This window comes from Scyliorhinus torazame, chromosome 5 (assembly GCF_047496885.1).
Source record: "Scyliorhinus torazame isolate Kashiwa2021f chromosome 5, sScyTor2.1, whole genome shotgun sequence".
In the NCBI taxonomy this organism is placed as follows: domain Eukaryota; kingdom Metazoa; phylum Chordata; class Chondrichthyes; order Carcharhiniformes; family Scyliorhinidae; genus Scyliorhinus; species Scyliorhinus torazame.
The window spans coordinates 146,778,996-146,802,671 of record NC_092711.1 but is presented as its reverse complement, the minus strand read 5'-3'; the positions used below and the strand labels follow the sequence as shown (position 1 = coordinate 146,802,671).

At 47.7% G+C, this 23,676-nt stretch overlaps 1 protein-coding gene across 1 annotated transcript in view; it reads right to left on the bottom strand.

The window, feature by feature from the left end:
• Positions 1-23,676, bottom strand: part of LOC140417958 (uncharacterized) — a 128,385-nt gene that overhangs the window by 50,677 nt on the left and 54,032 nt on the right. Inside the window, 1 exon segment of the mRNA XM_072501389.1 lies at positions 8,019-8,034. Within this exon segment, the coding sequence (XP_072357490.1) occupies positions 8,019-8,034 (16 nt within the window).

The following is a 23,676-nucleotide window of genomic DNA, read 5'->3' as shown; positions in this document are numbered from 1 at the left end:
GTGAACTTGTTCGTGTTTCCGCAGGTTGCCAATGTGAGTAAATCTCTTTTCACACTGAGAGCAGGTGAAAGGCTTCTCTCCAGTGTGACTGCGTTGATGCCTTTCAAGCTCGCACGGGCCTTTGAATCCCTTCCCACAATCCTCACATTTCCATGGTTTCTCCATGGTCTGGGTGATCTTGCATCTCACCACGTTGGACGATCAGTTGAAGCCTCATCCACACACAGAACACCTATACAGTCTCTCCCTGCTGTGAATGGTGTAGTATTTTTTCAGGCTGTATCACTGGTTAAAGCTCTTTCCACAGTCAGTGCTCTGTAACAGTCTCACACGGGGTGTGTGTGTGTCTCAGTGCTTTTCCAGACACACTGATGTTTAAAATATCTTGAAGCAGACAGAATAGACAAACATTTCTCCTTCTAGATTCAAAGGCCGATGATCTTCAGTTCCCAAGAATTGAGTGACTCAGTCAGTTCTTGACATGATATTTAGTTTGAGATATCGGCCTCAAACTCCTCTCGTTCTAACTTCCTGCAAACAGATTTTACAATAGTAATCATTGTCAGTACAGGATAGAAATTCAGAACAGACAATTCTAGTTTATATCGAACATTCTTTCCTATCTCTTTCCCTGAAATGCTCTAAATCTCAATCCCACACACTCTCCCTCCATTCTCACTCTGCTGTATCTAATATTCATACTCCCAATTCTCCTGAAGGTGCTGATTCAGGCTGATTGAGAGATCCAAGCTCACTGCTTCCTGTCCTGGACACAGAGACCTGAAAAACTTCATGCAGGCTGCCAGACAGATATATGTCGATATTACTGGATGAAAAATGTATGTAATATACAGACTGTATTCAGTTACTTTCCCTCCCAATTTTCCTGAAGCTGCTGATCAACAAATCTAAACTCACTAAAACCTGTACAAGAGTAGAGAATCTCCATGTAAGTACATTTACTGATTAGAGATGGGGAAAGTCTGAGGAAAAATTTTATTTAGTCATGGAGTGGTCATGACAGGGAACTCACTGCCCACAAGGGTTGTGGAAGTTATTGAGATGATCAATAATTTAAAATAAAATAGGATGGTCACTTGAAGAAAATAAGCTTGCGGGGGAACAGGGATATCGAGGGGGAATGGGACTGACTGGATTGCTGGACAGAGAGTCAGCATTGACTTGAGTTACCAAATGGATTCTGTCAGTGCTGCAATGACTGTATGACTGGAAATATATAATGTAGGTACAGTACTATTTACAAAACTAGAAATAATAATACATGTATTTTATTACAGAACCATCAATATCTATAATACATACCATATAACAACACTAGACATATCTCTGTCCGATATTAAATTTTAAAAAATTAATTTACAGGATGTGGACAATGCTGGTTAGGCCAGCATTTATTGCCCATCCCCAGTTGCCCTTGCGAAGTAGTGGTGAGCTGCCTTCTTGAACCGCTGCTTTCCTTGAGGTGTAGATACATCCCGTGCTGTTTTTTTTTTTTATAATTTGTTTTTTATAAATTTAAAGTACCCATTTCATTTTTTTCCAGTTACTGCAGTGTATCTTGTAGATGGTATACACGGCTGCTGCTGTTTGTCGGTGGTGGAAGGTTTGAATGTTTGTGGAAGGGGGTGCAATCAATCAGGCTGCTTTGTCCTGGATAGGTTTGAGCTTCTTGCGTGTTGTTGGAGCTGCACTCATCCAGCAAAGTGGAGTGTATTCCATTACACTCCAGACTTGTGCTTGTAGATGTCTGGTGGGCAGGCTTTGGGGCATCAGGAGGTGTGTTACTCGCCATAAGATTTCCAGCCCTTGATCTGCCCTGGTAGCCACAGTATTAATATGGCTAGCCCAGTTCAGTTTCTGATCAATGGTAACCCCCAGGATGTTGGTTGTGCGGGTTTCAGTGATGCGAATGCCACTGAATGTCAAGGGGTGGTGGTTAGATCCTCTCTTGCCAGAGATGGTCATTGCCTGGCACTTGTGTCGCGCAAATGTAACTTGTCACTTATCAGCCCAAGTCTGGATATTGTCCCAAGTCTTACTGAATTTGGACATGGACTGCTTCATTATCTGAGGAGTTGAGAATGGTGCTCAACATTGTGCAGTCATCCGCAAACATCACCACTTCTCACCTTATGATGGAAGGGAGATGATTGATGAAGCAGCTGAAGATGGTTGGGCCTATGATACTGCCCTGAGGAACTCCTGCAGTGAAGTCCAGGAGCTGAGATGGTTGACCTCTATTACCACAACCATCTTTCTTTGTGCCAGGTATGACTCCAACCAGTGAAGAATAATCCCCTGATTCCCATTGACTCCAGTTTAGCTGGGGCACCTTGATGCCATACTCAGTCAAATGATGCCTTGATGTCAAGGGGAGTCACTCTCACCTCACTTGTGGCATTCAGCTCTTTTGTCCAAGTTTGAACCAAGGCTGTAATGAGGTCAGGAGCTGAGTGACCGTGGCAGAACCCAAACTGAGCATCCAGGAGCAAGTTATTGCAGAATAAGTGCCACTTAATAGGACTTTTGATGACTCCTTCCATCGCTATGCTGATGATGGAGAGTATTCCGACAGGGAAGTAATTGGCTGGGTTGGATTTGGCCTGTTTACTGTCCCCTTAAATGTCAGCCATCTCCTGGAGAAACGAGCCCTTTAATTGTGAACATTAGGAACAGACCATCCTTTTAGCCAGACAAATAAATGTATCAAGCTGAGGGAGCAAAGGATGTCAATGTGTTTAACAGAGAAAGAGACCTGGACCCAGCTTTCCAGAGTCTGCACCCTCCCTGGATTCATTTCCTTTCCCTTCAGTTGCTGCAAGTGACCAATTGAAGGTGAGAATGAGAAAATAAATGAAAAGGGGGAGAAAAGAAAGTGTTTTACTCACAGTTGTTGGAGACAGGAGTCTGTGTGTAGCTCAAGCTCATTCCGGGTTGGAGGAACAACAACTTTGATCGGCAGAAACCTCCATGTCCAGCTTCCGCATTCAGACACTGGTGGAGCTCTGATTGGCGGTGAAACAGAGTACTTCCGGTCCTCCAAGTCTTCCCATTGGTCAACACCTGAGCGGAAAGGTCCACGGAATGAGCTTCCCCGCGCATGCGCAGCTTCCCCACACCCTGAGACATGCGCAGTCCCGGGTCATGGGATGGGGACACCACGGACGGCTGGAACTGTCAGGCGGTTGCCTTGAAACCGTCTCGAGGAAGTGTTGGGGGGGGGAGGAAACAGAGGGTGGGGGCGGGGGACGCGTGTCTGAGCGCAGGCGTGTGCGCTCTGATGCAGTGACGTCACCGCGGAGCGGATTGATTCCTATTGGCTGATTTAGAGAATGAGCTCTTTTGGGATGTCATGATGTGGAGGTTGAACAATGGGTTTCAGACTAAAACTTCCTCCTCTGGACAACATCTGGGAGCAAATCAATGTCTCCCCTTTCAGAAGTTCATAAATATAGGAGCAGAATTAGGCCATTTGGCCCATCGAGTCTGCTCGGTCATGGCTGATCTCATCCTGGCCTTGTCTCCACCGTCCTGAGAGTTCTTCAGAACCCTTCAACCCAATAAAAAATCTGTCTAACTTCTCCCTAAATTTACTCACTGTCCCAGCACCACCACACTCTGGGGTAGTTTTGTAAGGGCCACGAAGAATCCAGCACGAGTTTTAAGGATACAAAGTAATAACATTTATTTACTATAACAATATACACATAACAGTAGCAGTAACTTCCCTTGCTACCTTCTCCTTCCTGCTGGTTCCTGAACTGGCCAGCTTATTTATACTAGGAGTTTCTCCGCCCCCCCCCTCATTGGGGAAGTTCATACTCCCACAGGATTGTGGGATAGTCATTAGTCCCCAGCCAATCGTCAGTAGGCAGGTTATAACAGGTAGTGAACTCCACAGATTCACAGCCCTTGGGAGAAGCAGTTTTTCCTCAACTCTGTTTTGAATAGGGCAGCACTGTGGCCCAGTGGTTAGCACTGCTGTCTACGGTGCTGAGGACCTGGGATTGTGATATAGTTCTCCCCGTGTCTGCGTAGGTTTCACCCCCACAACCCAAAGATGTGCAGAGTAGGTGGATTGGTCACACTAAATTGCCCCTTAATTGGAAAAAAATAATTGGGTACTCTTAAAAAAAAATTGAAATTAAAACTGTTTTGAATTTGCTACCGCTTATCTCGTTCTGGAATGCCCCACAAGAGGCAGCAGCCGCTCCAAGTCTAATTTATCTTTCCATTTCTTTTCTCATTCTGAGGGGTCATTGGTAACTTGCAGCAACTGAAGAGAAAGGAAGTGAATCTAGTCTGTATGTTCCACACATTTAGAGTTCAGTAATATAGACATATTTATGTCTGGCAGTCTGCATGGAGAATTTCAATCCTCTCCAAGATGGGAAGCAGTGAGCAGGGATCCGTCAGTCAGCCTGAATCAGCACCTTTAGATAATTAGGAGGATGAATATTACATACAGCAGAGTGAGAATGGAGGGAGAGTGTTGGATGGAAACTAGAATTGCCTGTTCTCAATTTTCGTTTGTAAATTCCTTTTACAGGATATTAGACGAAGATTTGCAGAAAAAAACCTAACGCCACTTCAGGATTTGAAATTAAATGAAATGAAAATCACTTATTGTCACAAGTAGGCTTCAAATGAAGTTACTGTGAAAAGCCCCAAGACGCCACATTCCGGCGCCTGTTCGGGAAGGCTGGTACGGCAATGAACCATGCTGCTGGCAAGCCTGGGTCTGCTTTAAAAGGCAGCTATTTAGCCCAGTGTGCTAAACCAGCTCCTAGCCCCTATTTGGAAGAGTCACTTGGTTTATCGGGACCTGAATATCATCAGGAGAACCATCACCGCAAAAGACACTTCTGGGATGAAGGTTTGCCAGTCAGGCAAAGGAATAGAATGGAAGTAAACACAGGAACGAAGAATCACATTGGGCTGGTTCCAGGGGAATTGAGTGACAACTTCAGCGATGTAACCATGTTTGATTGTGTGAAAAGTAAAAGGGCTACATTCTATTTATAGTTTAAGGGATACGTTCCCTGTAAAAATAGTGTTAAGGCATTGTTGCTTCTCGTTTGTTTGTTGCAGTAAAAGTCATAAAACCTGAAGTTTTTGTCTTATGACTCATTAATTTGTTCACTGGGTTTAGAATTTATCTTTTAAAATTCATGATCTTTTCAGAGTTCTTACACAGTTAGTTTTGAGTCACAAGTTTCAACTTCCCTCAGAGACCAGACGGCGGGGACCAGATGGAACGGGCCTCCAAGGGGGATCGGAGGTGCCCAGCTGCATGCCCTTTGGGCAGTGTGGTTCCCTGGCACTGCTGGTGCCACCTTGGTACCCTGTAAGTGCCAACCTAGAATCCTGGCAGTGCCCAGGTGGCATTGCCAGCTGGCACTGCAAAGATGCCAAGCTGGCATTTTTTGTGCGTGCACGATTGGGCCGGGGTTGCCCAGCGTGGGTATTGCAGGGGAGGGGAAGGGGGGTGCTGGGGACCCTGCCATATTGCGGTCGGGCTTGGGGGGGTGGGGCGGTTGAGGATTCTTTCATGTGCCTCGGAGATTGGGATGCGATCCGATCTCTCGGTACAACGGGGAGATCCGGCGAGCAGAGCTCTCCATTGTAAAAAAACGGGGCCGTGTGCGGCCTCGGCCAAGCGCTTCCCGATCAGGCCCCTTATTCAACACGAGTCGCAGAAAAAAAAAAAACTTACTGGAACGAAGGAGGTTGAGGGGCGACCTGATAGAGGTATACAAAATTATGAGGGGCATAGACAGAGTGGATAGTCAGAGGCTTTTCCCCAGGGTAGAGGGGTCAATTACTAGGGGGCATAGGTTTAAGGTGAGAGGGGCAAAGTTTAGAGTAGATGTACGAGGCAAGTTTTTTACGCAGAGGGTAGTGGGTGCCTGGAACTCACTACCGGAGGAGGTAGTGGAAGCAGGGACGATAGGGACATTTAAGGGGCATCTTGACAAATATATGAATAGGATGGGAATAGAAGGATACGGACCCAGGAAGTGTAGAAGATTGTAGTTTAGTCGGGCAGTATGGTCGGCACGGGCTTGGAGGGCCGAAGGGCCTGTTCCTGTGCTGTACATTTCTTTGTTCTTTGTTCTTTGTTCCCATTTAAGCCTCAGGCAACTTGCTATCTCTCTGTTGCTCATGACAATGACAGCCCAGTAACAAAGCTGAGGGCTGGAGATGCTGTGACCACTTGGAGCTGGAATCAGTAGAAAGAAGAACCATAGTTTCTGGTTGAACTTTGTGTTTGCTGTCCGACCATGATGATATATCCAATAGCTAACCAGGTAAGATGTTGTGATGAGGGTTTATGAAACAGACCTCGGGTAGATGAGTTCAGTGAAGCTGTGGACTTGTCAGTTGTACAGCGAAACTAGGCGTCCAACAGCCACAGAGACCTCTAATATTGGACACTGGGTTTAATCCTGTTCTGTATTAAACAGACCTAGTTGATCCTGGGTGATTGTGATATAGTTACTCTGACCCTTTATTCATTCAATTCCAAAAGTGAATAACATTGATTCAAGTACAGTAACTACCTTGTCAATCTGTCAATAAAGTGGTGTCAGTTCATGCAGATCTGTGTCTGAACTGAATTCCATTACTTATTTTTGTTACTGACTAGACTGTCTCTCTCTCCTCTCTCTCCTGCCTCTCTCAGTCTCTGGTGTTCCTCTCTCTCAGCTGCCTCTCACTCTCTCTCTTCAGTGCTCAGGAAGGTAGGTGGGATAGTTTCCTTTGGTAGCCGAGGGCTGAGATTATGAGAACAGAGAGATTGTGCTGGAACTGCATCAAACACCAGTTAGACCACAGCCATATTACAGGAAGGATGTGATCATCCAAGAGAGACTGCAGAGGAGATTTATTTAAATTTAGAGTGCCCAATTAATTTTTTCCAATTAAGGGGCAATTTATTGTGGCCAATCGACCTAGCCAGCACAACTTTGGTGTTGTGGGGGCGAAACCCACGCAAACACAGGGAGAATGTACAAACTCCACACGGGCAGTAACCCAGAGTCGGGATCGAACCTGGGACCTCATGCTGCCCGTTGCAGAGAAGATTTATGATGATGTTACCAGGGATGGAGAATTTTAACTATGAGGAAAATTTGGATCACCCCAGTGTGAATTCGCCGGTGTAAGTGAGTTGCTGAATCTAGTCCCACAGTGAGAGCACCTGAACGGTCTCTCATCAGTATGAACAAGCTGATGGGACATCAGTTCCCCAGACGTTTTATAGAATTTCCCACAGTTTAAACATTTGAAAGGTCTGTCTTTAATAATAATCATCTCTATTGTCATAAGTAAGCTCACATTAACATTGCAATGAAGTGAAAAGCCCCGAGTCACCACATTCTGCCGTCTGTTCGGGTACATGGAGGGAGAATTCAGAATGTCCAATGTACCCAACAGCACGTTAGATAAACTCGGTCAGTTCTCACTGGAACGATGGAGGTTGAGAGGCGAGCTGATAGACGTTTACAAGATGATGAGTGGTATGGACAGAGTGGATAGTCAGATGCTCTTTCCTAGGGTAGGAGAGTCAAGTACTAGGGGACATAGGTTTAAAGTGCACGGGGAAAAGTTCAGAACAGATGTGCAAAACAGGTTTTTTACACAGGGTGGGAAATATATGGAACGTGCTGCCTGGGGAGGTGGTGGGAGCAGGTACGGTAGCGGCATTTAAGGGACATCTAGATAAATATATGAATAGGGTGGGAATGGAAGGATATGGACTTCAGAAGTGCAGACGGTTTTAGTTTAGGCAGGTACCATGGACGGCGTAGGCTTGGAGGGCCGAAGGGTCTGTTCCTGTGCTGTATTGTTCTGGGTTTTTTTGAAATTTAGAGTACCCAATTCATCTTTTCCAATTGAGGGGCAATTTAGCATGTTCAATCCACCTACCCTGCACATCTTTTGGGTTGTGGGGGTGACACCCACGCAAACACGGGGAGAATGTGGAAACTCCACACGGACAGTGACCCAGAGCTGGGATTGAACCTGGGACCTCGTGCCGTGAGACTGCAGTGCTACCACTGCGCCATCGTGCTGCTCTTGCATATTGTTCTATGTTCACCTCTTTCGGGACTTGTGGGAGGAAACCGGAGCACTCGGAGGAAACCCACGCAGACACGGGGAGAACGTGTAGACTCCGCACAGACAGTGACCCAAGCCGGGAATCGAACCTGGGACCCAGTGCTAACCACTGTGCTACTGTACCACCCCAATATGATCCCACTAGTATTTCAGCAAGGCGGATGCCTGCATAAATCCCTTCCCACAATGAGATGAATGGCCTCTCCCCAGTGTGAATTCGCTGGTGGACAGTGAGTTGAGATGATCTCCTGAACCCAGTCCCACAGCGAGAGCACCTGAACGGTCTCTCATCAGTGTGAATATGTTGATGGGACATCAGCTCCCAGGAGCCTTCATAACATTTCACATAGTCTGGGCATTTAAAATGTCTCCCATCAGTGTGAACATGTTGATGGTACATCCGTTTTCCAGAGCTTTTAAAGCACTTCACACAGTGCAGACATTTAAAAGGTATTTTGTCAGTGTGAACTCGCTGGTGTCTCAGCAGGGTGGATATATGAGTGAATCCCTTCCCACACTCAGTGCAGGCAGATGGTCTCTCCCCAGTGTGAACTCGCTGCTGTTTCAGTCGCTTGGATGAATCAATGAATCCTTTTCCACACACACAGCAGGTGAACAGCTTCTCCCAGTGTGAACCTGCGATTGTGTCAGCAAGTTTGATGACCAAGTAAATCCCTTCCCACACACGGAGCAGATGAATGGTCTCTCCCCAGTGTGAGTGCATCGATGAGTTTCCAGCTCAGACGGGAAACCAAATGCCGCCTCACAATCCCCACATTTCCACGGTTTCGCGCCAGTGTGAATGCGCTTGTGTCTTGACAGGCCAGAAGATTGGCTGAAACCTCGTCCACACACACAACACATGTATGGTTTCTCTCCACTGTGAACGGTGTTTTTTCCTTCCATGTGAATCGATGGAATTCCCTGCCCAGTGAAGCAGTTGAGGCTCCTTCATTAAATGTTTTCAAGATAAAGATAGATAGTTTTTTGAAGAATAGAGGGATAAAGGGTTATGGTGTTCTGGCGGGAAAGTGGAGCTAAGTCGACAATACATCAGCCATGATCTCATTGAATGGCGGAGCAGGCTCGAAGGTCCAGGTGGCCTACTCCTGCTTCCAGTTCTGATATCCTTATATTATGTTCAAAACCTGTTGATATTCAGTAACAATAACTTAAGCGACTCCGCCAGATCCTGATGTGATGTTTCCCAAATGCAAACCTTCCCCTTCCAATATCCTGTGAAATCAGTTTAGACAGAAAAAAAGGAGTGAGAGAAAATCCAGAAGAACACAAAGGTGGGTTGTGAAATTGAGCTGAAATCTGGTCATTTGTGAGGCCGGCACTAGGAAAAGGTAACCTTGAAAACTGCCAGATTTTCACAAAAGAACAACTGATTCACTGATGTCGTTCAGGGAAGGGAATCTTCCACAGCTCTGGGCCAGAAAAGTTTCAAGCCTCTGTGGGGGGAGGAGAGTGAGAAAAGATTGAGAGCAGAGGTGGAGAAGGAGAGGGAATTTCTCTTTCCAAAATCTAACCAGAACATTGACAGAATCTCCCAAACCCTCAACCGTCGCTTCCTTGAAGGACCAGGATATCGGGTCTGTGAACACCATCACATCCAGGTTCCCTTCCAAGGCACACAGAGTTCTGACAGTAAGTAATGGGTGAGCAGAAACCTTCTCCACTTCAGTATTGGGAAGACATTGCGTTCAGCCCCTGTAACAAACTCCATTTATTAGCCACTGACTCCATCCCTCACCCTGGTCATTGTTTTGAGATTGAGGTTGAAAGAGATTGTCCAAATGGTTGGTGTGATATTTGACCCTGTGCCTTGCTCCCAACCACATATTTTCATCATCTTGAAGACTGGATTCCACCTCAGTAACATTGCCTGACTCCAGCCAAGGCTCAGAGCATCTGTTGCTAAAACTCTGATCTATTCCTTTGTTACCCCTGAGAGATCTATGCTCCTCGAATTGATACTTCCTGAATATTCCTAATTTTATTTACTCTGTCTTAGGTGGCATCACCTGAAGGTGCCAAGACCACAAGACTTTGTAAGGTGCACCTTGTCCACCACCTTCAGCGGTATCAGCCCCAGCCTCGCACACAAAGTTGAGGCGTTTAGCCTCCGCAGCACACACCCTCCTCCAGTGCCACACCCAGCTTTTCCTCCCACTTCGCCTTAACCCCTCCATGGACACCCCATCCTCCTCCAAAACCCTCCTGTAAATCACCGAGACGACCCCCCCCTCCCCTCCCCTCCCCCTGTCTGTTGACAGCACCGCCTCCAACAGCGAGGAGACAGGCACTATTCGGAAGGTCGGGAAGACCTTCCTTGCAAAGTCCAGCACCCGCATATACCTAAAACAGTCTCCCCACGCCAACCCAAACATGTCAGTCAGCCCCTCAAAGCTCGTAAACTGCCCTCCCAGAAACAGGGATTCTTTTCCAATTAAGGGGCAATTTAGCGTGGCCAATCCACCCAACCAGCACATCTTTGGTTGTGAATATAATTCTAACTTAGGATGACCACTCGTGTGCCCTTCTGAACTTAACTTTACCCCTTGTCATTGTCAGCAGTCCCTTCTTGGTGCAATATGTAGATAGTCCAACCAGGGAAGGGGCAGTGGATCTGGTATTGGGGAATGAGCCTGGACAGGTGGTTGAGGTTTCAGTAGGGGAACATTTTGGGAGTGGTGAGCATAATTCCATATGTTTTAGGGTACTTTTGCCACAGATTTTTGGGCACATAAGGCAGGACGTCCCTTGAGGTAGTAGGATCCAGAGAGCAGGATTTACATCCTTTTCTTTCCTTCCCTGCTTCCTCAAAGGGTGACCCAGTTTGATGGACAGGTTGTCTCTATTCGAAACAATGGGGGACAAGCTCCACCCAGCTCTGAAAATATTGCCCCCAACGTGATGGTGGCCGCACATGCTCAGTGCTGCACATTGCCCCCAATAAAGATGGTGATCATTAACCGGGACGACCTAAGGGATCTTTGGCCCCGCTCAGTACAAATGGGATTGATGTCTTTTTGAGGGAGTTTGTAGATCACACAATCTGTATAGAAATTGTACCGTCCACACGCCAGCTCCATCATATGCTCCGATCTACGATTTTCCGCTTACAAATTACAGATCCGAGAAAAAAAGCATCTACCCCTCGCCATTTCCCGCATTACGCATGCTTCATTCACTGCCCCTCATTCGCTCCGATTGGTTGGAGGACCAGCTGCTCCCATACAATCCTCCAGTCCCGCCCCCTATTACTAGTGGTCCGGAGCCACCTTCAATCATTCCCCTGGGCATTGTGATCTGGAGCATGCGCAGTGCGGTTGATGAGGTGAGACAGTAGCGCGCAGACGCAATGCTATTGTTCGTCTGGAGGAGAGTCCTTTGTCCCGTGGAAGCAAAGTTAGTGTCAGGTGGTGGGAGGGAAGATCCGCAAACCCTTCACAATCATTGTCAGCTCCCTGGTTTGCAGCTGCGGGGCTTCTCCCTCCTAGGAACAGGCCCAGGTTAAAGGTCACCATCCTGCTTCAGCGACTGGAGGATGGTTCACATCAGAGGATTGGGGAGGGGGGAGACAATAAATAAGAGCTGACACTTTGCACTCAAATCAATGAGGACTCTGATCTCTGGAAAGGAAGGAAGCCATGGGAGGTGGGCGGGGAGGATTCACAAATACCTGCTGGAGGCCCCAAACCACCAAGAAGAACCCACAGATCCTGATTTTGCAGCTCCCGGGGCTTGTTTACTTCAGCTGCGGCCATCTTGTTGAAACAACAGAGTGGGCGGAGCATCAGGATTCCAGTGACCAGGAGAGAAAATTACCGATTTATTCTCACTTTACACAGAGGGACTTGAGAACTGAACCCAGCCAGAGTGGAGGGAGCGGGTAAACTGTAAGGAAAGGCATTTTGAAGATGGTTTGAAAGGTTTGGCAGACTGACAAACTCTCATGGTGAAAATTAAAGGTAAGCCTGCACGGGTCTGCGTGAAGAGGTGGGCGGTGTTGGGTGGGCTGCTGACAGAAATGTGAGGCCAGGGAGGGGGTGGTTGGCTGCCAGAACGGTTGGAACAGAGTTCTACATAGGTCCAGTTGACGAGTCAGACACCCAAGCAGCAAATCTCAGTGGATTCACATATGCCCATAAAATGTGGGCTGGTTTGTCACCCTGGGGTTTGGATTCCAGCATAGGGCGGAGAGAGAATGTATGTGATGAGGATTTACTGTTTCGCAAAAACGAGTGCAGAAAACCTGTTCCATACAAATGAGAATTGTCTCTCCTTCATTTTTATTCGGTATTGACAATGATGGTGTTTAGAAACTCTTTTTATGGGAAATTTGAAATTTACAGGTGTGAAATCGTCCAACCTGGAGAGACACAAGGCCATCCACACCATAGACAAACCAAGGAAATGCGGGGCCTGTGGGAAGGTGCAGCCAGTTAAAATGGCTAACTCCCGATTTAGAATGGCTAACTCCCGATTAAAATGGCGAACGGCAAAGGCTGATGGGAAAATCAGCCAACAGGACAAAAACGAGCAGCTGCAGGTTAACTGTGTATTCACCTCTGGGAAGGCCAGACAAGATCGATACCAGTAACCATCAGCACAACAAAACACCAGCCACCTGCATATTAATGAGCAATCCCCGGGAACAATATGCAACATTTGGACACACAAAGCCAACCCAGACTCGTCGGCGCCAGCAGAAGCCTACACAAAGGGAGGTGAATGACCACGTCAAGACAGCCCATCGATCAAGGAATCGCTCCAGCATTGGAGAAAATCGAACCAAGTGATTGGGACAAAGTCCAATCACTTGGAACCAGGTACAGGGTCCGCCCCGAAAGGCGGGAAGCTCCTGGGGACTATAAGAATCAAGCCCAAGTTCAAATCGGCCTTTCTGCTTCTTCTTCTTCTTCTGGACCGGGTCACTCAGCAACGCGAACCAACCCTTGACAGTGACCGGTCCAGCCACCGCTGATACATCCAGTAAGTCTTACTTCAAAGCTCGCAACGAGATAGGCGCTCCTAGCTTTCAATCTGTACCAGCTTCGTATCCCGCAGGCTCAGAACCCGAACGAAAGGCCATTCGTTTCCCTGACCTGGTGGGCCAGTTCCAAGTTAAGTATTGGCCTGTTAGTTGTAGGAAGTAGCTTAGACGTAAAATTTATGCATGAGTAGTGATTACTGTGTATAATAAATGTGCTTTGATTTAAATCTTACTAAGTGGTGTATTGGATTATTGATCATTACTCGTACTTGAACCACGTGGCGGTATCAGAAAGATACCTGGCGACTCAAGAGCAAAGGTGATAGAACAGAGCAATTAAACTAAGGCAAAAGTTAGCAACATTATTTGGCGACATCCTGACGGGACCCGATCTAGAAGTGGAAAACCACTCCGGGAGAACCCAAGATTTTGAATTAGAGATCTAATTGGAAACAGAAAACCACAAGTGTTCAAGTAGTTCTGATCAATACTCATAATTCGGAAGTGTGTGTCTGCATGCGTAACTAACAGGGCTATAAGGTAAAACTGATAGATTTTTGTTGCGTCAAAACTGTCGGAAGTTTGTACATCGGAAAGTAGCGAAAGCCGTACCCATATTTACAGCACCGCCTTAGCTCCCCTGTTCCAAATTTAGAAGAAGCATTCGGATAGGAAAGATGGCAATGCAGGCAATGCAGCGCCTAATGAACCCCAAGGAATTTGCGGTCGCAGCGACCAGCAGCAGTAGAGTGGGACAATGTCCCATTTGGGAGGAAGAGATCAGGAAATATCTCAAAGGGAAAGGATGGCCCCTTTGGAATGAATTCTGTGACAACGAGGAATCAGGCCCCGGGTGTATAGGACATACTTGGTGGGAGAACCTGAGCGAGATCCACAAAAAGAGCTTAGGGAAAGCTCGCAAGCCGATGGCAATCGTGTCCTGCTTGGCACAATTGTGAGGCACAGAGGAGGTCGTCAAGACGCTCCGCAAAGAAGTTGAGGGCATACATCGAATGAGTAAGGTCGATGTAAGCGAGGTAGAAAAGGAGAATTTAGACTTGAGAAGGAAATTGGCAGCAAAAGATGTCGAGGTGGATGATGCCAAAAGGGCTCACCAGTCTTGTCTGGCGCACTTAAGCAGCTTCCAGTCTCAATATGAAAAGGCCTATCAGGACACGCAACGTGCAGTCCTGGTACGAGAAGAAACGGAAAAACAGGTAGAGACATTACAGAAACAGTGTAGTGACCTCAAGGCAGCATTAAGAGCACTCCATGCTGCCACCACAGAACAAAGACAAAGCACATTAGACCATGCGAAGTGCCGGAAGCAGATTGCAGAGCTGCAATCGCTGCGTTCTGTTCAAAAAGGTGTTCAGGAAACCTTTGGGGAAAAATTAGATCAGGAAGACGGCCCTGATTGGGAAGAGTTGAATGAAACAGCGCTGAGATATGTTCAGGGAACATGTGCGCAGGGAAAGCCACAAAAGAGAAAAGCGCCCCAACCCCCCACACAGCAGATACTTCACGCTCCGATGAACCCAGTCACCACACACCACACAGCCACATCGGCCGATGCAGAATTTCTATATTCCACCCCCTTAACAGTGACCCAATTACGGGACGCGTGTGATAAGATCACACCGTTCCTCCCCACCTCAGACCCCCACCATTTCTTTGCCACAGTTAAGCATCAGGCGACCATGTGTGGCCTGGATGAGCGAGAGCATGTAAAGCTCACCGTTTTAAGTTTAGACCCATCAGTAGCAGCAGCCTTTCCCGAACCACAGGATGTAGGAGGAGGCACCCTTGCAGAAATGCATACCGCAATCCTGGATGCGATCGGGTATAACCGGGGTGACCCCATAGATGGCCTCAACAAATATAGGCAAAAGAAATCCGAGCACCCCACAGCGTTCGCTGGACGCCTGTGGATTCACTTTGCAGCAGTCTTTGGAGACTTAGACCGTGCCCATTTGTCCCCAGACAACATGGCCAAATGGACCCGCACCCTTATCTCCCATGCCACAGAAACAGGACAGAAAGCTTGTATGAGTTATGATCCCTCAGAGGAGGCCCATAACGAGAAGTGGGTAGTGAAAAGATTGTCCCGCGCTTGGGAGCAATCTGTTCAAAGTAAACCCACAGTTAAGAATAGCGAGGAAAAGCAGGCTGGCGCAGATATGCAGGCAGTAAAAACACACCAGAACCCCGCATGGGTGAATGAGAGAAAGAACAGCCCCCCACCCAAGTCACAGGAGTGTTACAACTGTGGACAGTTGGGACACTTCGCAAAAGAGTGCAATGCCCCTAAAAAGCCACAGAGAGCCCAGCAGATGGGCACTCTGATTAAGAAAAAGACAGAGCCCAATCATAGCGTTCAGATCAGACGGACTTGACCGGAACGGACTGACGGTGTACGGGCTCCCCCAGTTGGGTCTGCGACACCATTTGGGATAGGTCCTGATGACCGGGAGTTGCAGCAAAAATTCGGGGACAGCCCATCGAATTTCTATGGGACACAGGAGGGTCCCGCACCACAATAAATTCCTCCACCATGTTCCATAAAGACACGTGGCCCACTACAGTCACTATCACCCTCAGTGGCTTTACAGGCCACTCACAGCAGGGACACATCACAGCCCCTGTACCCATTCAAATCGGTAACATCACCACCAAGCGCCCCGTGGTTTTAGTTGACCTGCCCCACACAGCAGAACACATCCTGGGAATTGATTTCATGAATTCCCATAATCTTTCATTCGATCCAGTCAACCAGTGTGTCTGGAAGATGGCAAAATCCGAAAGAGCCCCCGCAACGCACAACATAGGAGAGTACATGAACGAAATTAGCGCCGTAGGCGAATTTTGGTTCAACCCGACCGACCACGCTTAGCACGGACAAGCAGGTTAGGGCAGTTCTGCAAAATAACAGGGCAGCATTCGCGACCCACAAGCACGACTGTGGGCGGATGACTGGCTCCGTACAAGTAACAGGACCTGACCCTAGACCCCCAAAACAGTACGGATTTCCCCAAGAGGCAGAGGGAGAAATCTCCAAGATAATAGACAGCTTATTCGAGCAGGGCGTACTTAGATCAGTAGCCTCCACTAATAATGCCCCGATTTGGCCAGTGAGAAAGCCTGATGGATCATGGCGACTGACCATCGAGTACCGGGAACTCAACAAAGTCACCCCCGCAGCAGCCCCCACAGCAGCAACAAGTCCCGAGACCATGCTCAAGCAGGGACTCAATTCCCGGTTCTTCACGGTTTTGGACATCAGTAATGGATTCTGGTCCATTCCATTGGCAAAGGTGTGCCAGTACAAATTTACCTTCACTTTTAAAGCACAGCAGTACACGTGGACATGCCTGCCACAAGGCTTCCACAACTCCCCCTCCATTTTCCACCGACAGCTGGCAAATGGTTTAGCCAAATTCTCTCGCCCCGAATGTCTGGTACAGTATGTAGATGACCTACTATTGTGGACAGACACCAAGGAAGAGCACATCGAGCTTCTGTCCGAACTCCTGGAACTCTTACACTCAATCGGTTGTAAAGTCAACCCCAAAACGGCCCAGATTTTGGAAGAAAAAATCTTCCAACAATTATTTGGGAACAATTATCACACATGGTAAACGCAAGATCGAGCATAAAAGAATTGACTCGATCGCTAAATTGCCCCTTCCCCAGAACGTTTCAGCCCTCTGGTCGTTTTTAGGACTGGTTGGCTACTGCCGAAACCACATTGATGGTTTCGCCAGTAAGGCAGCGCCCCGCTCAGACCTCCTAAAGAAAGGAGCCCCCTGGGAATGGCTTCCACAGCATACGGATGCTGTGGATTCTTTAAAACAGGCACTCATAGCAGCCCCCGCACTACAAGTTCCAGACCCGCTTTCCCCTTACGCAATAGAGCTAGCAACCACAGACCGCACCCTTTCAGCCGTGCTCCTCCAGGAACGGCACGACCAGTTAAGGCCCGTAGCTTACGCCTCCAGAATTTTAGATGCTGTGGAGCAGGGATTTTCAGCCTGTGAGAGGCACCTGCTCGCAGTATTTTGGGCAGTTCAGTATTTTTCCTATATTACCGGACTGAACCCCATCACAATTCTCACCGAACACACCCCCACCCAACTTTTACTGGACAGACGACTCAAGGACGGCACGGTAAGCCAGATTAGAGCAGCGAGATGGACCCTTCCCTTGCAGGGACGGGACATCACAGTTAAAAGGACAAAGACGCACACCTACTTAGCCGACAACTTACAGTACCCCAGAAACCCCCATGAATGTGAGATTATCTCTTCACACCAAAACACCCCCCAGAAAGATAGGTAATTCAACCCAGAGCCCCCAGCACATGGACACGTGTGAGCCCATAAAGATCTATGTGGACGGATCTTCCACAGTCTTGGATGGGAAGCGCATAACAGGTTGCGGTATCTATGTCAAGGACGCGCAGGGATGCGCCCTTGAGGAAATATCGTTAAAACTCCCAGGCCACTTAGGCGCGCAGGCAGCAGAGTTCACGGCCATCGCGTATATAGTGGAACACCCAGATTCCTTCCCCAGCCCAGCAGACATATACTCAGATAGCCTCTATGTCTGCAACAGCCTCACGGAATTCCTGACCCTGTGGAAAGCAAGAGGATTTGTTTCCGCAGACGGAAAACCCCTCCCCTCCTTCATATTGCTTCGTCATATTTCAGAAGGACCCAGAACAGGACTTTTGGGATAATCAAAGTCCGCAGTCACCATCGTTCCTCCCCCCTGGAAATGTAAACGCCGATGCACTGGCTAAGGCAGGTTCCAGGCATGGATATTTTTGGAAACCCCCCCGAAAGCACGCCAGTGAGTGCAGTTCAGGTCTCACAAACAAAGATCGAGGATCTAGTAGAGGCCCAGAAGCAGGACAGCAATCTCAGGGAGATTGTAAAAGGAAAGTATCCAGCACCCTACGAGAGGTTCAAAAATGCACTGACCACACATGACGGTGTGGTGTTAAAAGACACCCTTTATGTGGTTCCTGAACAGGACAGGAATCAACTGATTTGTTTGTTCCATGACGGTCATGGACATCACATCAGGGAATCGATACCACTACAGCCCATCTCAAGCAGCTTTGTTGATGGCTGAATTTAAAGGATGATGTAAACCATTATATAGAGAATTGTCTTATCTGTGCCCAGAATAATCCGGACAGATATGCCAAAAAGGCTCAACTCAGCCACACCCGACCCGTTAATGGCCCCTGGACTAACCTCCAGATTGATTTTATAGGACCATTGCCCCCTTGCAGGAATGGCTATAAATATGTACTTGTGGTAATTGACACATTTACAAAATGGGTGGAAGCATTCCCAGCCCGCACAAACACTGCAAAAACCACAGCCAAGATTTTGACCCACCACATGATTACAAGATGGGGACTCCCCCGCAGCATTGAATCAGACCAAGGTTCCCATTTTACGGGATGTGCCATGCAGAACGTCCTCACGATATTTGGCATCACCCAAAAATTCCACACAGCACACCACACACAGTCGAGTGGTATCGTGGAGCGCATGAATCGGACCCTAAAATCCACCCTCAGAAAAATGGTCCAGCAGAACAACACCACTTGGGACTCAGTCCTCCCTTTTGCGCTGATGTTTTTGCGTAACACTATTTCTACCTCCACAGGTTGCACCCCACACACCCTCATGACCGGATGCCCCATGCAAGGCACAGAATATTTGTTAGGTTTGGACCTGACCAGCCCCGAAGTGACGGCCCTCACACACGTGAAAGCCGTGGAGCAATTAGTTGCAAATGTTAAAACGGCTCAGCTAGCAGCCGCAGTAAAATTGGGCACCAGAAAGAAACAGAGCAAGGCTTGTTTCGAGAAGACAGTGCATGCGACTGAGTACAGTATAGGATAGCAAGTTATGCTCTCTGTATATAACCCCAGCACATTCCTGTCACCAAAATACTCGTGTCCGTATTCCATTGCGGATAAAGTAAGCCCTTCCGTTTATAAAATAAAATACCCCAACGGTAAGACTGCGTGGTTCCATATAAACCAGCTGAAGGCTTATGGAACACAGTCGAACCACGCACACCACGTCATGCTCGACGCAGCACACCACACCCCGCCCACAGCCAACGTAACCCTACCATCCCCCACCACGTTCAGCCCATCCACGGACTCGACCTCGACTCCACCCCCGAAATATACACTCCGGCCCGGAACGCCCACAGACTGCAGCAGCAGAGACAGCGACTGTGACTCTGACGATAGCCACAGCACGCCTCCCTACTATCCCCATGCAACCGGATCCACACCCAGCAACTCCGACTATGATCCGAGTGATCCCTTCATGATCACTTTCCTAAATAAACCTCACCACAGACCACCGAACTACACCGACGACCCCGATTTCGTCCCCACCCAACTAGACACCAACTATTGGCACCGAAATAACTCGTTCCGACTCGTCCGCAACGACGAGAGCCACCCCAACTCACACCAGGCAGCCCTTTCAGCCCTGATCCACTCCAGAGTTTGGCACCCGGGAGAAGAGGACGACCTTAGGTCTGACTCCCAAACCGAGAACCCCTTTGCGACCCTGTTCGCAACCGAGAACTGAGGTGTCCAGATGATGTTTTAAAGGAACCGCTTGGGAGAAGTGGTGTCCTTTCTGATGGAACCTGCAGAATGTTTTATGTTGTTTGTAAGTTTGTTAAATGTTGTATGTCCGACAGGAGAATTTTCTTTCTCACTGCCCCACGCCTATTCGGCCGAAACCTCGGAGGACTTGCCTACAGAGACTCACTGTGGCCAGACACTAGTTCAGAGGAACTAGCTTGTCTGCAGACACTTGTTAAGGAACCAGATGCCCGTTCATAACTGCCCTTCTGGTTCAAAGGAAAGAACCACTACGGCAGCCCCACCACGATGACTACATTTTTTGCCCGTTTTTGTCGGTTGCTCAGGCAGTGGAGAAACGGCCTGGGTCCCGCCCTGCTTGGGAACCCCCCTCTGGTCAACTACGCTCGGGTAGGAGAGACACGGCATTGGTAACCCTCCCACCCGGGGACTCCACCCAACTCTTACCCGTCGCGGCCCACACGCACCTCATTTTGGCATTTTCGTTCAAAAAGCTTTGTTTTGTTTAGGTAACCCTTACGTTGCCGACCATCTGCTATTTACATCCTGAAACATTTGGAGGTAAATTGCACAGTTTGCGAGACGGCTCGCACTGGTTCATCATTGGGAAGTGTGTCTTCTCCTAAAATTTGTTTTTGAAAAAAAATAAATGAGGGAGTCACACATAGTGACCAATTATAAAGGGAATAATTGGCACCAAAGGACAGACACACTAGCGTACAAGATATTAAACAAAGATGGTTACAGACACTATGCTTGTTTCCACAGAACTCCAGAAGCTCCAGGACCGGAGAAGACAAAGAAAGAAAAGGAAAAAGAGCCATGAGGACTTCCTTCAAGTGGATCATCCTCATGATTTTGAACATTTGGTTGCGCGTGAACGCGAACTCCATGACTTCAAGCCCCCCAGCCGTTAATGTTCACTTTCCCGCAGTACCCAGAGCCCAGTCACCAGTGACACTACAGCATCTTGGTGTGCCAGGTTTATAACCTGGTACTCTCTGTCCTAGGTGATAGAAACTTTACTAGCATTAGCGATACTCTGCTGCATAGTGCAGACTACGCGTCTATGGAAATGGAGAAGGAGAGCCTACCGCGCTCGAACCCCGGTATATCGGATCAGATCCCCTATTTTTGGTTACGACCAGACCCCCGACCCCCGCGATCTATAATAAAGTGCATTCACTTGTGTTTATTGTAAATAAAGAAATGTAAAGAACTTTTCATGAGCAAATTGTATGATCCTGAGCTTGACTGCCAAGCCAGGAAACACTGTGCATGAAATGCTATGATTTTGTTGTATGATTGAGGAAGGTAGGATAATGGAATGTTTAAGTGAGTGTAGTGTATTAAGAATAAGTTAGAGGTTGCCAGTTTATTGTTTTGTAATGCATGTCCCTGTCTGACATAGCGCCCTTAGAATTGTTAGTTAAAATTTTTTTTGCATAGCTATGGTCAGTGCAGAGGCCATGAATTGGCTAGCTGTAAGAAGGCAGAGGGTGGTGGTTAATGTGAAATGTTCAGCCTGGAGTTCAGTTACTAGTGGTGTACTACAAGGATCTGTTTTGGGGTCACTGCTGTTTGTTATTTTTATAAATGACCTGGAGGAGGGCGTAGAAGGATGGGTGAGTAAATTTGTGGATGACACTAAAGTCGGTGGAGTTGTGGACAATGCGGAAGGATGTTGCAGTTTACAGAGGGACATAGATAAGCTGCAGAGCTGGGCAGAGAAGTGGCAAATGGAGTTTAATGCAGAAAAGTATGAGGTGATTCATTTTGGAAGGAATAACAGGAATACAGAGTACTGGGCTAATGGTAAGATTCTTGGTGGTGTAGATGAGCAGAGAGATCTCGGTGTCCATGTATATAGATCCCTGAAAGTTGCCACCCAGGTTGATAGGGTTGTTATAATGTGTACAGTGTGTTAGCTGTTATTGGTAGAGGGATTGAGTTTCAGAGCCGTGAGGTCATGTTGCATCTGTACAAAACGCTGGTGTGGCCGCATTTGGAGTATTGCGTGCAGTTCTGGTCGCCGCATTATAGGAAGAATGTGGAAGCTTTGGAGCGGGTGCAGAGGAGATTTACCAGGATGTTGCCTGGTATGGAGGGAAGATCTTATGAGGAAAGGCTGAGGGACTTGAGGCTGTATTCGTTGGAGAAAAGGTTAAGAGGTGACTTAATAGAGGCATACAAAATGATCAGAGGATTAGATGGGGTAGACAGTGAGAGCCTTTTTCCTCAGATGGTGATGGCTAGCATGAGGGGACATAGATTTAATTTGAGGGGAGGTAGATATAGGACATATGTCATAGGTAGGTTCTTTACTCAGAGAGTAGTAAGGGCGTGGAATGCCCTGCCTGCAACAGCAGTGGACTCGCCAACATTAAAGGCATTTAAATGGTCATTGGATAAACATATGGATGATAATAGAATAACGTAGATGGACTTTAGATTGGTTTCACAGGTTGGCGCAACATCGAGGGCCGAAGGGCCTGTACTGCGCTGTAATGTTCTATTCTATTCTATTTTACAGGACATTAGATTGGATGTTGAGTCAAGATCTGCCAAAGTCATCGTTGCATCAGGACCTGGATATCATCGGCCTTTGAATCGAGAAAGAGAAATGTTTGTGCATTCTAAGCGTTTCAAAATATTTTAAACATCAGTATAACTGGAAAAACACCAAGATGCACACACCCAAAGTGACTGTGTCCCAGTGCACTGTCCATAGAACGAGATTTTACCAGTTGCACTGCCAGAAAAAACAGCATCCCAATCACAGCAGGGAGAGACCGTACACGTGTTCTGTGTGGCATGAGGCTTGGTTGTCCAACCTGGAGAGACACAGTCAGACCCACACCATGGAGAAACCGTGGTGACTGTGGAAAGGGATTCAGATCCCCCTTCTGTGCTGGAAATTCATCAAAGCATTCACACTGGGGAGAGACCGTTCACCTGCTCCGAGTGTGAGAAGGGTTTCATTAATTCATCCAACTTCCTGAAGCACTTGCAACTTCACACTAGGAGAAGGCCGTTCACCTGTCCTGAGTGTGGGACGGGATTCAGTCATTCATCAAATTTACTGATACACCGACGGGTTCACACTGGGCAGAGGCGAGTCACCTGTCCTGAGTGTGGTAAGGGATCTATTAATTCATCCGACTTGCTGACACACCGAAGAGTTCACACTGGGGAGAGGCTGTTCACCTGTCCTGAGTGTGGGAAGGGATTCAGTCATTCATCCAATTTACTGATACACCGACGGGTTCACACTGGGGAGAGGCTGTTCACCTGTCCTGAGTGTGGGAAGGGATTCAGTCATTCATCCAATTTACTGATACACCGACGGGTTCACACTGGGGAGAGACTGTTCACCTGCACTGAGTGTGGAAAAGCATTCATTAATTCATCTCACCTGCGGAGACACCAGCGAGTTCACACTGCGGAGAGGCCATTCATCTGCTCTGTGTGTGGAAAGGGATTCAGTCAGTAATGCAGCCTGCAGAGACACCAGCGAGTTCACACCGGTGAGAAGCCGTTCATCTGCTCTGACTGTGGGAAGGGATTCACTCAATCATCCCATCTGCTGACACACCAGCGAGTTCACAAGTGATTACAGACCAGAGGAAGCTGGAGAACCCAATGGCTGCCTGCTGAATGCTGTTCCATTCACCCCCAACAAGAATCCACCTCCATCCACTAATTAAATCGCCCATAAATACTTATCGAGTGTAGATATAGACACAGAATGAGACAAAGTACAAGATGGAAGAGAGATGAATGGAAAATGCTTCAGGATGACAGAAATAACGAAGCAAGGATCCGCAGCCCCTCTCCACATGGCAGCAACGGGCCTGTCCCAACACCTCATTCAGGTCTG